Raw genomic sequence first — 16195 nt, 5'->3', positions numbered from 1 at the left:
ATGAAATGATCAATACGGCATTGAATTGTCCCATGACAAGTTGTCCTGTGGCGAGCTGTCTTGCAACGAGTTGTCCTGAGTGTGTTGGCCGTGGCGGGTTGTCCTACACCCAATCAATCACATCAGTTGAAGACCAGTATGCCAAAAAAGCTATTCAAAAACAAACAATTCTGATTTCCTATGACAGATCAATAGTATGATCTGGTAAAGAGTTTGAATTTAATACAGAGGTGATGAAAAATAGGCTGTAGCCCTGAAGGTTTGTGAGAGAGAAAAAACCAGACACAAGTGAAACACCCTTTCTTTCTTTCTTTCTTCTTTCTTCTTTCTTTCTTTCTTTCTTTCTTTCTTTCTTTCTTTCTTTCTTTCTTTCTTTCTTTCTTTCTCTCTCTCTCTCTCACTCTCTTTCTTTCTTTCTTTCTTTCTTTCTTTCTTTCTTTCTTTCTTTCTTTCTTTCTTTCTCTCTCTCTCTCTCACTCTCTTTCTTTCTTTCTTTCTTTCTTTCTTTCTTTCTTTCTTTCTTTCTTCTCTCCTCTCTCTTTCTTTCTCTCTCTCTCTTCACCTTCCTCTTTCCCTTCCCCCATTCCTCAGGCTGCAGGGAAAGGAGAAAAAGCTGTCACTTGAAATTTGAACTGATCTCTTGCAGAATAGTTTTGAACGGGAAGCATGAAATTAGCTAGAGAGCCTCAGGCAACTCTAGAGCAATAGTTTTCCCACTCCTGGTTTAAGGTATATTAGCAATGAACTGAGAAATCTTTTTTTTTTGATCTGACCTGAAACACTTGATAGTTTAGGTCAGTGTTTCTGAACCTTAGCCACTTTAAACTCTGTGGACTTCAACTCCGAAAATTTTCTTCCCGGCATACTAGAAATATGCTGTGAGTTAGTCCACACATTTTAGAATAAAAGGCTTTAGAAAAACTGATTTGGGTATGTTGGGTAAATTGTAGCCTCCTCCTTAAGGAGATAACATTACATAATTTAAAAAAAATAATGACTTCTGTATGAATATTCTAAAATGCCCAATAGAACTGACTCATTCAGATTATGGAAGTGAAGTGTGTGCTATTGAACGCAGTGGAATTTATTTCCAAAGAAGTGGGTAAAGGCTTATACTATTATTTATTGAATTCCATGTGCATTTACAGTATAGCAGTATGTAAACCAGAAAACCCCTTTTTGCTCAGGATAATTCTCAGGCACTTGAATGACTCAGCTGTAGCTGGGTCAATCCTTCCTTAAGCAGCAGAAATATGCATAATCAGCTTTGGTTTTCCGATCACACATATGCATAAAAGCAACTATTGAACTCAATAATCTGCGAGTATTTTGTACACACAAATACATTACTTGGATGCCACTTGTTCCATTGGCTTATTCAAAAACACAAACACCTTTTCTCCTATACAGTCCACATCGTTCAAGGACATTTGAAAATGAAATAATCATAGGATTGTTGTCAATCACAAGAGTTGTAGTCTGTAGTCCAATGTAATTGCTTTTTCCTTTCCTTTCCTTTCCTTTCCTTTCCTTTCCTTTCCTTTCCTTTCCTTTCCTTTCCTTTCCTTTCCTTTCCTTTCCTTTCCTTTCCTTTCCTTTCCTTTCCTTTCCTTTCCTTTCCTTATTTCCTTTTTTCCTGTGGCCCTCAGAGATACTTTCCGTCCCAGTTACTAGGAAATTACACCACAACCAGAGGTGGGAAATTCACTCACTCACTCACTCACACGCACACACACACAAACAAACAAACAAATTAAGGCAACATCAAGTCTTCTAACAAAGAAAAATGAAGTCTTCCCGACATAACCCACCTATGGTCCCATGCATCCCACATGCTTGACCTATCCTTTCTATTATTTTGCCATCATCTTTTGTGCACCAACCTTTACTCTACTAAAAAAGTGTTACCTACAACACTCACAAGATTTAAAGGCTTTCTAGGGGTTGGAAATAGAGGCAACATGCCTTCACTTCATTATCAGAAGGTTGTTGGCAAGAATTGACCAGCTCCTATGTCTCAGATTTCTGTTTGATGGTGCATGGTCTACCATCTTGAAGATGAAGACCATATTTGGTTTCAGCTGGTCGCTGTTTATGAAGGATGGAAAGGAGTTGTATTTTGTTTTGTTTTTATGATTCCTTTTCCTGCTAAGTTTTTATATCTCCTTTTGGGTTGAGAATTTGATTGACTTCTTTGCTAATTGTTCATATTTTATAATGAATTTTGCAAAACAACCATAGCGGGTGAGGACAGTGGCGTAGCGTGGGTTGTCAGCACCCGGGGCAAGGCAAGTAATTTGCGCCCCCTAACCGCACTGCATGCCTGGCACCCCCCCCTCCACAGTGGGCGGCGACCTGGCAGCTCGGATCGGATTCACACAGCCAGCACTGCAGTGAGAGAGAGTGAGTGAGCCAGGCAGGGGCAGAGAGCTGCGAGTGCGAGCATGCCCCCCCCAGATGTTGCACCCGGTGCGGCCGGCCCCCCCTGCATCCCCCACGCTACGCCACTGGGTGAGGAAAATGTGCTGAAAATCCAAAAACAAGATGTTTGATGTTTTGGGGAGATCAGATGTTTGAAAATTTGCAGAAGTGTTATTGATTTCGAGGATTATCAATGCAAAGTATAAAAATGTAATTTTACGAGACTAATTTAGGAAGCCTCCACACTTTCATCTCTGCTGGACAGATATAGTTGAGGCTAGAGTGTTTTCTTACTAAGAGGGGACTATTCAAACTTCTCTTTCATATAGATTAAAAGTAACCTCTTCAGAGTGATCTTAGTTGAAAAGGTATAAAATGCGCTGTAGTCTGTTTATTGTAATGAAATCCATTTCTCTCCCGTTTTTCTCACCTCAGTTTGTTACAAGACAGTGTTAGGTTTCTTTAATTTTTGAAACTAAATGACTAACAATTCTGAAGTTTTTATTGTTACTATTGCCAAGAAATCCTATGTTGCTTTTAAATTGCAATTGTTACCTCTACTTTTTTCCTTGTTCTTTTTTTTTTTAATTCTAGACTGAAAAGCTATTATATTAAAATATGATATCGAAATATGGACCATGTGAACAATCTTTAGAAATTAAATGTCATAACTGACACTACTACAAGGGCCATTCTTTCAGTTGGATAATATGACCTCAGATTCTAATTTAGAGTTATGAAAGATTTATGATCATAATGCTGGCAATAAAATGAACTTTTAAAAAAATGACGTTTTCTTCACATCTTGAGATATCCCTCCAATCTTTCTGAAGTAAACTTTTCACCTTGAGCAAGAGCAAAACAAAATGTCGAGGCAGTTAAGTACTTCAACATAGGAAGAGGCAGACAGCTAACAGATCAGCAGAATTTAGCTCACAAAATACAAAGTGAGTTGCAGCTTTTCATAGTTTTATGTGAAAATAAGTGAAACAGGTCCAGTGGCTCTGATGTCTCTTTATAGACAACTATTTGCTTTTAGTTGGCTTTCTTTCAGTATGTGTACAAGATATTAATATTACATAGACATTCTGTGGCTCCAGAATCCTCTGTCTCTCTAATGCTGATATCACTTTAGGAATTAGAGAAGGAGCCTATAACAATAATAGTAAGCAAATATCCTCTTCTCTTCTCTTCTCTTCTCTTCTCTTCTCTTCTCTTCTCTTCTCTTCTCTTCTCTTCTCTTCTCCTCTCCTCTCCTCTCCTCTCCTCTCCTCTCCTCTCCTCTCCTCTCCTCTCCTCCCTTCCCTTCCCTTTCCCTTCTTTCATTAGCTGGACAGCTCTGTCAGGCAGCATCATTTGATGGATGCTTATCTTGTACGAAAACAATGTGACAATGTACTAATCATTTTCATTTTCACACTGTTGACTTGTCACATCTTGGATTAGAAAAACTCTGGAAAATTATATTGTTTGTGTATTATTCTGCAATACGTATAGTAAATATTGGATGCTAATATTCATGGTTATTCAGGGTTAATACCCAGATTCTTTCAGTTAAGTGTCTGTGTTTCTTAGTTACATGCTGCTTGATTAGCCACTAGTATAATGACATAATATAAAATAGACTGTGTTTCCTGCTGTTTCCTCTTTCCAATCCATTACTATGTTTCCCTTGGGTTCTGGAATCATAATAAAATGCTGATATGCACAAAACAAATGGCATTATCTAATATTAACAATCTAAAATAATGTCATTCTTTGCACTCTGCAACTGTGGAATTTTGTTATTGGCAGAAATGTTTTTAAAAGTCACTAAAAGCTTTGCAATAGCTGAAAGTACATCAGACAAATATTTCTGTCCATGGGCAACCATAGACTCCAGGTGAAAGTGAGGCACTGAAGTTGTTAGAAATTTTGGTCATGGAACAGAGTTAGAATTCAGGTAGCCTCAAGTTATTGCTACTTTCATAACAGAAAGTGGAAATATATGAGGAATGAAATGTAGTCTCTAAATCTCATAAATACTCATTTTTCTAAAACTCGTATGAAAGTTCAATAGAATTTACTTCCAAGAAAAAAACTAGGCTGTTAATGAATTACACAATAGAAATCTTTTATGCAAACTTTAATTAATGCATTCAAAATAATGCCTACTGGACTTCATCTCTCAAAACTTTATTCAAGTGACCACATTAGAAATAAAAAAAAACTTCCAAATGAGGTAGGTATTTAATTAATATTAAAAAGTTTCTTTTAATGAAATAATGAAATTTCACCCTCATAATAAACTTTCACCCTCATAATGAAATTTGCTGTTAAGAAGTTTTAAAGCTAAGGCCATATTACGTGAACCAAAATCATGAAACCATAGCAGCTTTGCTATCAAACATACAATGGTGCTGTGTGGAGACCATATCAGCCATACTGCTGCCGGTGTCAACTTCCCTCCGCCCTGTGCGCTCCCACAGAGAGGGCCTCCTCAGGGTGCCTCCGGTCAGAGAATGTCGGCTGGTGGCCCCCAGAGGGAGGGCCTTCTCTGTGGGCGCTCCGGCTTTATGGAACCAGCTGCCGGTCGAGCTCCGGACGGCACCGGACCTTCGCTCCTTCCGACGCGGTCTGAAGACCCATTTATTTGAACAAGCTGGCCTGGCCTGATGGGGGATGTTAGGGTTTTTAATGGGGTTTTATACTGTTATTGTTTTTATCCTGGTGACTATTTAATTCCTTTTAATTTTTGTATTCTCTATTTATATGTGCCCTGTTCACTGCCCTGAGTCCTTCGGGAGAAGGGCGGTATACAAATTTAATAAATAATAATAATAATAATAATAATAATAATAATAATAATAATAATAATAATAATACTTCAAGGTGCTGCGCTATATGTATCTGTTCAACTATCTTTCATCCAGTTGTCTATAGAGAAGCACTTTCTGCCATTTTTTCTTTGTTGATCTGCAGCAATAACTTACAATTTTAAAAAGATGGGTAGACAGAAAACCCAACGCACTAGCCTGAAATTGGTTTCTTTGTGGAAGTTTCCTCCTGGTTACCCATCATCAGATCCAGAGAGAAAAATATATAGCTGATCTAAAGACAAAACTGTCTCAGTCTGACTGATATTCCCCATCCTCCATCAGAAAAAATTGGTTAAGACTGTGAAATGTGAAACATTCAGAAGAGAAAATTGAATGGTGACTGGTATTGAAGATAACTGAACCAAAAGACAAATGAAGCAGGGACTGGATGAATGGGAGCTACTATAATCACTGGTGCTGAAGGAATCAAAACCATAGGTAAAAATAACTCTACAGCAGGGGTGTCAAACACAAGGCCCGGGGGCCGGATCCGGCCCGCAACGTGGTTTCATGCGGCCCGTGAAGCCATCCTGGAAACAGTGAGGGAACAGCCCCCACTGCCTTGGCCCTGGCCCAGAGACCCTCCTTCTGCCAGAGACCCTCAGATCTTGTTGTGACTCAGGGCCAGCCTGTGGGTCCGACAGCCGGGTCCGATGTATCGGAGGACTCAGATGTGGGGGAGGAGGGAAACGAACCGGCTGATGATGATTTGGAGACTTTGCAGAGTCCTCAGCCGGGAACCTCTTCTCAGCTGTGTGAGCCCGAGAGTGCGGAGGATGATGACCCACAGCTGGCCCTGTTCAAGGACGCCCGACGCAGGAGGCAGACGAGCAGGGACAAACAAAGAAAGGCTATGGGACTCCTCGGGAGGAGGCACAGGGAGACCACGCCCTGAGCTCTCTATAAAAGAAGTGTTTGGGGAGGGGCTGGTTGCTGAAAGCAACTTTTCCGTTTGAGAAGTCAAGCTCTTGTATTCTTGTAACAGTGTAATTAAAACTTGGCAGAAGCCTTTTGGTCTTGGACGCTTTCCAGACTCTTCTTTTGATTAGTGGTGCGAGAAGAGGGCTGGTTCAGAACAGATCTGTCCCACTCCTGCCCAGGCCCTCATAGGCACCCTTGATGCGAACGATGTAGAGCTGGCCACGCCCACCCAGTAGGCCATACGCACTCTAGCCACACCCACCCAGTAGGCCACACCCACCCAGGCCACACCCACCCGGCCCCCTGAGGGCAACCGCAATGCTGATGCGGCCCTCAATGAAATTGAGTTTGACACCCCTGCTCTACAGCATACAAAGTTACCTCCCCCCAAAGGCCACTCGTTTAATTCAACATACAGTATTGTAGACCATGCTGGAGCTAGTGGATCTAGAAATCTCAAGGCATTTGAGATTTGGTGTACTGAATCCCCAAAAATCCAGGGTCCCTCTGAAGTATATAAAGTTAAAAGTACGAAGGAAGAGGTGGATTTAGTGGAAGGCCCAAGATGCATTTAAACAAAGACTCTGAGTGTATAATAAAATATGTATTCCTTTTATTGTAAAGCAAACAGGATCTGTTGATTTGATTTCTGAGGTTCAGGACCAGTTTTACCTGTATGCCAATTCTTTTCCTGTCTTAAGTCAGGCGTGCATATTTTGGCTGCTTGCATCATTTCAACTTCCCCTTCCTTGCATTTCAACTTTACATTTGTTGCATTCATTCTATTGGCTTGTTGGCTGTAATCAGCCATTTGTATCCCTGACTGCAGGCTTTTCTTGAACTCCCTTGGCTGGTATCTGCTGTTTTAGAATGTCCCCACTGAATAGCACAATTCTATTTGTTTTGCGGCAAGACCTTTTTAGACTTGGGGCTATACAGGTTCACATTTTGAGTGGGAGATGTCTCTTCTACTCTGGGGACGTCATCCAGCAGGATTCTTCCTGATGCGCATTGTCTCTTGGCTCTAAGAACATAGCTCAAATTTTAACGTTTCATCAATAAATAATAAACTTGATGTATGTTACATGTATGTATTTATATCACCCAGAGTCACCTTATCAGGGAGATGGGCAGCATGTAAATTTAAACAAATAAATAAATATTTCATATATTTATATTAATATTTATTTGATATATTTATATTTGCCTTTTATGCCAAAGCATCTCATAGCGGTTTACAATAAAACAACATTAAAATCCTAATTAAAATGTACTTTAAAATAGCGTAAGACAACCTACAGTAAGAAGCTAAAACATACACACTGAAAAGGTTAGAGGTGTTGGAAATATTCCTCCAGTATTTATTCTGGGGTGAGAACTGGTTGAAAAAGGTGAGCTGGCTAAAAAGGTGGGAAAGGAAATTTATTTTTTACAAACAGCCGCTAGAGGGCACTCATCCCCTCTCAGCATACATAATAAGATTGCTTTAATGACCAGCTATGTCTCTAAAAGTGAAGGGGACAGATATTTGTAGCTGTATACATTATTGGGAGCAATTAAGGACAAATGTATATAATATAAACACCTACATTTTGAAACTGAGATCTGTGGCTAAAGAACATAGGCAGTAGGAAGAGCTGAATTACCATTTTACTGCAATGTGGAATGAGTTGAAATGAAATAACCGGAGAGAATTCCAATCATCAGGTGCCATCTCACTGGAACATCTTGACTGACTAGCTTTGGAAGACAGGCATCTTAAGCTGACAGTGAAACCGAATCCACAGGAGCAAAGTGAGTTTTCTACCAGGGCTTTGCATATTTGTACGATACATCCTTCAGACAGCTGCTCTGCCATGTATAACATGACTAGATATAATATAATATCAGACTGGAATAGAATTCTGAAGCAGGCAACCTCCAATTCCCGTCTCCCATAATTAAATTAAGCAATTCTGTCTGTTACTCTGTAGAATAAATTGAATTTGAAAATAAGCTAGTAAGTAATTATGCTTCTCATAATATCACGTGGATTTATCTGTGGTGCAAGAAACAAACTCAGTCAAATAACTTGGGTGTTTATGCATGTTTATTTGGGCCTTATAGCCGAAGTGAGAACCTTGGAATATCTTGAAAATGAATTGCAGCCCAGTGGACTTAAGTCAAGATGAATATGTTCTTTGTAGCATATTTCAAACAAGCATATAACATTATATTTTGTACCAGTTGAAATCTCTAAATATTTTTGGAAAATGCTACTGCAGTAGCAACAAGCACTAATTAGGCTATGAATTACTTCCAACTTCCCCAGGAAAGAGCAGGATTGGTCCTTCAGCCAAAACTGGGCTAGAACATTCCTTGCCTAGCAATCTAACATCCTACAGTGAATCACCTCTTTCTGAGCAAACATTTTATTGCATCCTGTGCAGAATTACACTTGTGAGATGGGTGGTTACATAACTTTGATAAATAAGGGCAACTTAAGCCAGAACATGTTGTACTTTCAGTACCAGGTCCAGTCAATCATTTAAAACAGTCACAATGTCAAGTAAGGAAGGCATAATGGAATTAATTATTGTCAGTACGTCACCAAGACATTTGTCAAGACAGCCAAAGCACAGAATGTTATTAATATCAAAATATGCTTTTTAGGCATGTTCAAAACAAAAGAAACAGGCAATGCTAAGTATATCAGATGCTCAGTAAGATGGGAAAATGATAACAAGTAATGAAGAAAATACACAGCAATTCCGCTCCTATTTTGGATGCACCTTTCCCCACAAGAAGATACGAGTTCCATTAACTAAGCGTGATGAGCAAACTTAAGGGCCTCAACCGAAGCTTGAGACTGATAGAGGCACAGTACTTATTTTTAGAGCCTGGGATAGATCAATTCCATCCCAGGGAACTGAAGGAACTTGCCGATTGCTGTTCTGAATATTTTTTATATTATTTATTTATTTAAAATCAACATGGACCCTGTCAGACTCTCAGTTGATTGTGAGCAGCTTGCAAATAGACATAGGAAAAGAATAACAGAATAAAGAGAATTGGAAGGTCTTCTCCAACCCACCGATGAAGCAGGAGACCATTTCAGGGCAGTGGACAGTAACTGTCCAATCTCTTTTTTAAAAAAAAAACGGCAGTGAGGGAGCATCCACAACTTCTGAAGGCAAGCTGTTCCACCAGTTAATTGGTCTGTCAGGAAATTTCTTCTTATTTCTAGGTTGGTTCTCTCCTTGGTTAGTTTCCATCCGCCCTTTCTTGTTCTGTCTTCTGGTATTAAAACTAACCTAAAGCTAAATTTTAAAAATGGATCCAGAGGAGTGAAACAACCAAATGTACCCTACAAACAAACACTAGCAAAGTCATTGAGAAATTCTGGAGAACTGGTGAAATGGTAACGGCAGGAAGAATGCAAATGTTAACCCAGGTGGTTTCTGACTAATCAGTCTGACATCCATAGTTGGAAAGATTCTAGAAGAGAGCGTGAAGCAATCTCGAAAATACTGCAGTAAATATGAGAACTCATCATAGGTTTGTTAAAATCATCTCTGGATCCAAGGATTTTGAGTAGCCACGGTTCTATTCTCCAATCTTCCTTTTCTAGGAAGAAACTATTGTCGAGAAAAGAGGCAGAGCAGTGTTCCGGAGACCCTTATCACAAATTGGTGATCCAGTAGAACCAGATTAAGCTCACATATGTTGCCTCACAAAGTTCCTACCATTACTGCATATATATATATACAGTATATGGGGCCTAGCAAGGTATTCTAAATACTTAACAAACACTTAACACATATCTCCCTTGCTTCTCAGCTAACAAAGCGAGAAAGAGCCTGTGGCCTAAGGGTTAGAACAATTGCCTAATGTGCAATCAGCCCAGGTTAGAATCTCAGAAGGGTGTGGCTGACTGATGAGAAGAAATAAGTTTGAAATAGCTATATCAGTCTCCCTTTAATTCTTTGTTAGCAATCAAAAAAATTACACAAATATGAGCTGTCACTGTGTGACTACAGCCTGTTGATGGTCGAAGGTCAGCAGTTTGGCGGGTCGAATCCCGACTGCCGCGTAACAGAGTGAGTGCCTGTTACTCGTCCCAGCTTCTGCCAACCTAGCAGTTCGAAAGCACGTAAAAATAGAAGTAGAAAAATAGGGACCACTACGGTGGGAAGGTAACAGCTTTCCGTGCGCCTTTGGTATCTAGTCATGCCGGCCACATGACCACGGAGACATCTTCGGACAAGCGCTGGCTCTTCGGCTTTGAAACGGAGATGAGCATCGGCCCCTAGAGTTGGAAACAACTAGCACGCATGTGCGGGGGAGCCTTTACCTTTACATGTATGTGTGTGTGTGTGTGTGTGTGTGTATCCATCCAACATTTAAATGTGATTTAAATAGTGTGATTATTCACAGCATACTGCATCATGACACAAGGAACAGAGTATCTGACATTAAAAATATAAGTTGTATATAAAAAATATACTGGGGCCCTTATAATTTTAGAAAGCAAGTGCTGGATAATTATGTGAATTAAAAAATACCTCGTGGTACACATGTACAGAAAATTATAAATTATAATTATGAGACTTTAAAAAAAACACAAACAACACAAAATATCTTACTCCAACCAGGTAAATTCTGCCTGACCCATCATCCTTAATAACTACTTTCCTCACAGGTGGTGGCACTGATATCTGCAGGATCCTTCTTCATGTTAATATATCAATAACCATAAAAACAATCATAACTGCAACAAAACATTGTAAAGCTTAAATATTATTGCCCAATTTACCCCAGTCAAAAGGACAAGTTAAAAACTCATTGAGTACCAGAAAGGCATCCTTTGCTTACCTTCCATGTAATTTAAGTCCACTACCAATAGATGTCAGTATTATCACATCTAACATATAGATTTCACAATGAGTTTAAGTGTGCTGTTTGACAACCAGCCACAATATTTCTTCACTGATTCTCAAAATAATATTTTTATTAAAATATTTCCTGCCACTCGAAATGAGTATATTGTAATGTTTAGAAATTCTTGCAATTCTGCTTACTGTTATGTCTAGCATGTGCAGCACCAAGGCCAGAGCACTCAGAAAGTTCTGCATTTCCATTCTCTCCCAATAGAGGGGTGTGTGTGTGTGTGTGTGTCTCTCTGTGTGTATGTGTGTGTGTGTTGCGTGTGTGTGTGTGTATGTGCCTCTATGTGTGCATGTGTGTGTTTGTGTGTGTGTATGTGTGTGTGTGTGTGAGAGAGAGAGAGAGAGAGAAAGAGAGAAAGAGAAAGATAGAAAGAAAGAAAAAGGAAGGAAGGAAGGAAGGAAGGAAGGAGGAAGGAAGGAAGGAAGGAAGGAAAGAAAGAAAGAAAGAAAGAAAGAAAGAAAGAAAGAAAGAAAGAAAGAAAGAAAGAAAGAAAGAAAGAAAGAAAATACACACATACACACCACAGTAATTCATTTAAAAAACTTCTTCTGGGATAATATTAAACAGTATTTTCAGTACCATTTTAAACATTGACTCTCTTTTTTGTTAGAAGGTTGAAACACACTGTTAGATTAATGGAGAATATGCACAACAGTGCACATTCATATAATACTGAGAAGAAAGTGCCTATCATCCAAATAAGCACAGTTTTGTATGTATCCAGAGAAATGAAGTTCAGGATTATTTAGAATGTCCATGTACGAATAGAATATTCTGCAACTAACATTATTTTCACATGGACAAGGAAGGTTTGGCAGCTAGTAGATGCCTATCTTCAATGATACTCAATTCTGATATCCTAATATTGTTATATCAGCTAATGGAAATACAAATTAAAGACACAGCTATTAAGACATTGCTGAGGACTTCGGTCGTGGTCTTTTTAGTTTCCAGAGAAATTCTGTTGAGATCTGTACTTTTTGGGTATGCATCCAATATACCCTGGATTATGTACACATTCTGGTCTAAACACTAATGACAGAGGGCTTGTTGTCACATTCAAAATTGTTTCTTCTAAACTGATTCTCCGTACCTTTTCACCTCTCCTAATAACCACTGATGTAGACCAAACCACATTAATATTACATTCTTCTGCCTTTGCCATAGCAAAATACCTGTGATTTCTCAAAAAAGTGGCTGATAATGTAGGGAAGCCATTTGTTGCTACTTACCTTCTGAAAGAAAAACTGTGTCGTTACAACAAAGACATCAAAGCCACATCTGGTTCTCTTAAGTTCTTCTTGGACACAGTTGAGTTTTCTGACTAGTTCATCACATCTGTCCTTCATTTGCTGGATGAACTGCCGTTCAGGCTCTCGTGTCTGCAAATCTGGCTTTGCAGAAAATCCATTTCTTGGAACAGAAGACTTTTGTTTAGGATGTCCTGCAAGAAGCAATAAATATCCAACACTGTAATATGTTGTTCTACATGTAAGAATGTAGCTATTCACAGTCACTAGGTGGCTGAGCTGAAAATAAATCTATCTTTTACGGCAGCCACAAATTAAGAAGGGACTGGTAGCATCTTTTCACATAATGAATTTTATTGAAGGACATAAACATCCGCAAACCTGCAATTGTTCAATGTGCAATAGTTAAGCTGTTCTGTCTGATATTTTTCTTTCTTAAACAAGAAAAATATCACTGTGAAGAAGAGTTTTGTGTTGACATGCTTCGCACTTTTTTTTTTATTATAAAGGAATAGTTATTACCCATGCATTGGTAGCAGTCTCTGATGCTGCTGTTGCAAAACTTGCCAAGAAAGAGAAAGAGATACTGTAGCAACAGCCTTGGACAAAGGACTTGTAATCCTCGACTTACAACTGTCCGTTAAGTGACTGTTCAAACTGACAATAGAACTGAAAAAAACCTGACTTGTGACCGGTTTTCACACTTATGACCATTGCAGAATCCCCACGGTCACATGAACAAAATTGAAATGCTTGGCCACTGACTCGTATTTAAGACGGTTGCAATGTCCTGGGGTCATGTGATGAACTTTTGCGACCTTCTGACAAGCAAAGTCAATGGGGAAACCAGATTCACTTAACAACTGTGTTACTAACTTAATCACCTGCAGTGATTCACTTAACAACTGTGGCAAGAAAGGTAGTAAAATAGGACAAAACTGACTTAGCAACCATCTTGCTTAGCAACATAAATTTTGGGGTCAATTGTGGTCGTATGTTGAGATTTGGATAACTCTCATCATCATAGTCTTGCAAATTTCTACGATTCAAGTGCAGTTTTCCATCTTTTTCATAACTCGTGTATTAAGCTTCTATAAGAACAGTCACACAAAACTCTACAGTAGAAGTCCCAAGAGTGCTTTTTGCGCCCCCCCTTTTAAAGGCAACTGGACTTTCTTTTCTTTTCTTTCTTTCTTTCTTTGAAGATGTTTTGCTTCTCATCCAAGAAGCTTCTTCAGTTCTGACTGAATGGTGGTGGAGGGGGAGAATGGAAGGATTTCATGGTAATAGGTGTATGGGGGAAATACGATGGAATTTGGTGGGAATGAAGGAATGGTGGTGGGGAACGGAAGAAATCCTTCCGTTCCCCACCATTCAGTCAGAACTGAAGAAGCTTCTTGGATGAGAAGCGAAATGTCTTCAAGGGAAAAACAAAATCCAGTTATCTTTTGAAAAGAAAAAATAAAGCACCTTTGGGACCACCGTGACCTGGTTGACTGAGAATCTCCATAGACATCCACGCTAGAAGCTTCTTTACAATCTCTTGAGCCACGCTGCTCACTTTGAGCCTCTCTTCTTACTCACATTTTAGATACACAGTTTGCATTGCAAAAAAAAAAAAGCTTCTTTTTCTCCTCCATGAATATCAGGAGACAGAGATAAATGAGAACAAACTAGGCAAAGGGGTAGATACAAAGATCACATTGAAATCTGTTTTATTAAAGTGCAGTGCAGCTATTGAAGTTAAAATGCTAATGGAGCAGCTATCTTTAGTTTTGTTTATACTGATTTATTTCACACATCCCGCTAATCAGGGAACCTTCTAGGTTCCTTCACCACAGGTGCCCTGTTTTTTAAGCTGGTTGTGTCACTGGGAATTTAGCATTCCTGAAAAAAAAGTTCAACCAGAATTCAATGTTGTTGCAGTGTGGATGTCTCTATTCCTTCCCGCTATTTCCCCTCCCTCCTGCTGTCGTTCAAGTGTTCCATTTACCACTGAGCATGCTCAGTCCTAATTTATCTGCTTCACAGTTTCAGCTCTAGGCTTTTGCTTTAAATATCTTTCTATCTTTACTTTGCTAAACCGTGATGTTTCCCCCAATCTGTTGATGCTTTCTTCTTGTGTGCAGACGGTGCTAGCACGATTACCTAAGTCAGGGAACTCATTTCTGAACACCAGAAATAAAGAGATTAGGGGTAAACACAGAAAGGAATCAATAGAAGACTTGAATACAGGCATTTTGAAAATGTGTTTATCTGTCATATCAAGAATATAAATATTGGTGCTAGAGCTGATGTAGGGGTTTAGAATTGGTCTTTCTTCCAGAAAAATCAAAGGCTGTTTCAAAGACTTTCCATAGGCTGGAGAAATCACACCATCAAGCTTATCTCTCTACAATTAGCTATTTGCATGAAACCCTGCAGAGGCGATTCAGATAAATGCTACTGTACATAACTCTGCAGCATCTTCCTGAAAGGCTTTGTGTGAAACTGTATTACAAAAATCACTTTACTGCCCAGATAATCAGTTTGATGATTTGTGATACCTAGTTATAAAAGGAAAGTGAAGTTGATTTGTATTAGTGTATCTAAAAATTACCATTACCAATATATCTGGCAAGCGTCTAAGCCCCCTGATGTTAATTGCTAAATTTTAGACTTTGAAAATGTAATACTTCGGCTTACAACAGTTGATTAAGTGGCCGCTCAAAGTTAAAATGGCACTGAAAAAAGTGATTTATGACCATTTTTCACACACATGACCGTTGCAGCATTTCCATGACCATGATCGTTGGAGTGTCCCAAGGTCGTGTTCACCTTTTGTGACCATCTGATGAGCAAAGTCAATGGGGAAGCTGGATTCACTTAAGAACTGGATTACTAACTTATTGACTGCAGTGATTCACTTAACAACTATGGCAAGAAAGGCTGTAAAATAGGGCAAAACTCACTTAACAAAGTCTCACTCAACAACAGAAATTTTGGGCTTAATTGTGATCGTAAGTCAAGGACTACCTGTAAAAGAAATGAAATAGCAACCAATATGCTAGAAGGCAAAGCCGCATTATTTCTGCTTTAAAAAGGCTTCTGGACCCTGTATGGGTATCCTTAGAAGATAAAATCTTTGAATATCCATCTACCCAGGCTGAAAAAAGACAAGGGAATGTCTATGGAGATTCTCAGTCATCCAGGTCATAGTTCTCCCAAAGATGCTTTTTCAACTGGACTTGTGAAGGTCCAGGGAAAGTCCAGTTGCCTCATGAAAAGCCATTTTGTGGGAAGGTCCACACCAGGTTCTCAAAATTTCCCAGGTGCTCACTGGCTCAAAAATGTTCTCTAGCTGTGTTCTAAATTACATAGGGACCTTTCATAATTAAAAAGCTCCTTAGGAAAGAAATTAATTTTCAGTGTATGAGGGGCATGAGCCACAAGCCATTGGGAATGGGGTGGAGGTGGAGGTGGTGCTGAGACTAACAAACACATTCCATATTTTCCTCTCACAGAGAGAACAACTGTCTTTGAAAAAAACCTAGCAGAAGAGTAATTGCATAGGCAGGCAGTTACACTTACCTGAAGAGAAAAGGGGGAGGGGGAAGAAAGAGATGAGGAGGGAAAATGTATCTGTTCCTGAAAGAATCTGTGTTGTCATTTTTCCAAACATTACAGTGATGCAGAAGACCACTGAGGTTGCAAATAAATGAGTTTATGTTGCACACCACTGTCAATAATAAAATTATATCACAAGATTTTCACATTTCAAGGAATACACTGTCCTTGTTTCTACTAACACAGCAAGATACTTTAGTTTTATTTTTT

At 39.2% G+C, this 16195-nt stretch overlaps 1 protein-coding gene across 1 annotated transcript in view; it reads right to left on the bottom strand.

Annotated features, from left to right (window-relative positions):
- The window catches only part of MTUS2 (microtubule associated scaffold protein 2), a gene marked incomplete at its 5' end in the record, with an annotated part of 203925 nt that overhangs the window by 34120 nt on the left and 153610 nt on the right, over nt 1-16195 (bottom strand). The window contains one exon of the mRNA XM_083362432.1: nt 12362-12573. Within this exon, the coding sequence (XP_083218558.1) occupies nt 12362-12573 (212 nt within the window). The remainder of the gene's footprint in view (nt 1-12361; nt 12574-16195) is intronic.

Source organism: Vipera ursinii (genome assembly GCF_947247035.1).
Source record: "Vipera ursinii genome assembly, chromosome: 4".
In the NCBI taxonomy this organism is placed as follows: Eukaryota; Metazoa; Chordata; class Lepidosauria; order Squamata; family Viperidae; genus Vipera; species Vipera ursinii.
This window is presented reverse-complemented; position numbering and strand designations above follow the sequence as displayed.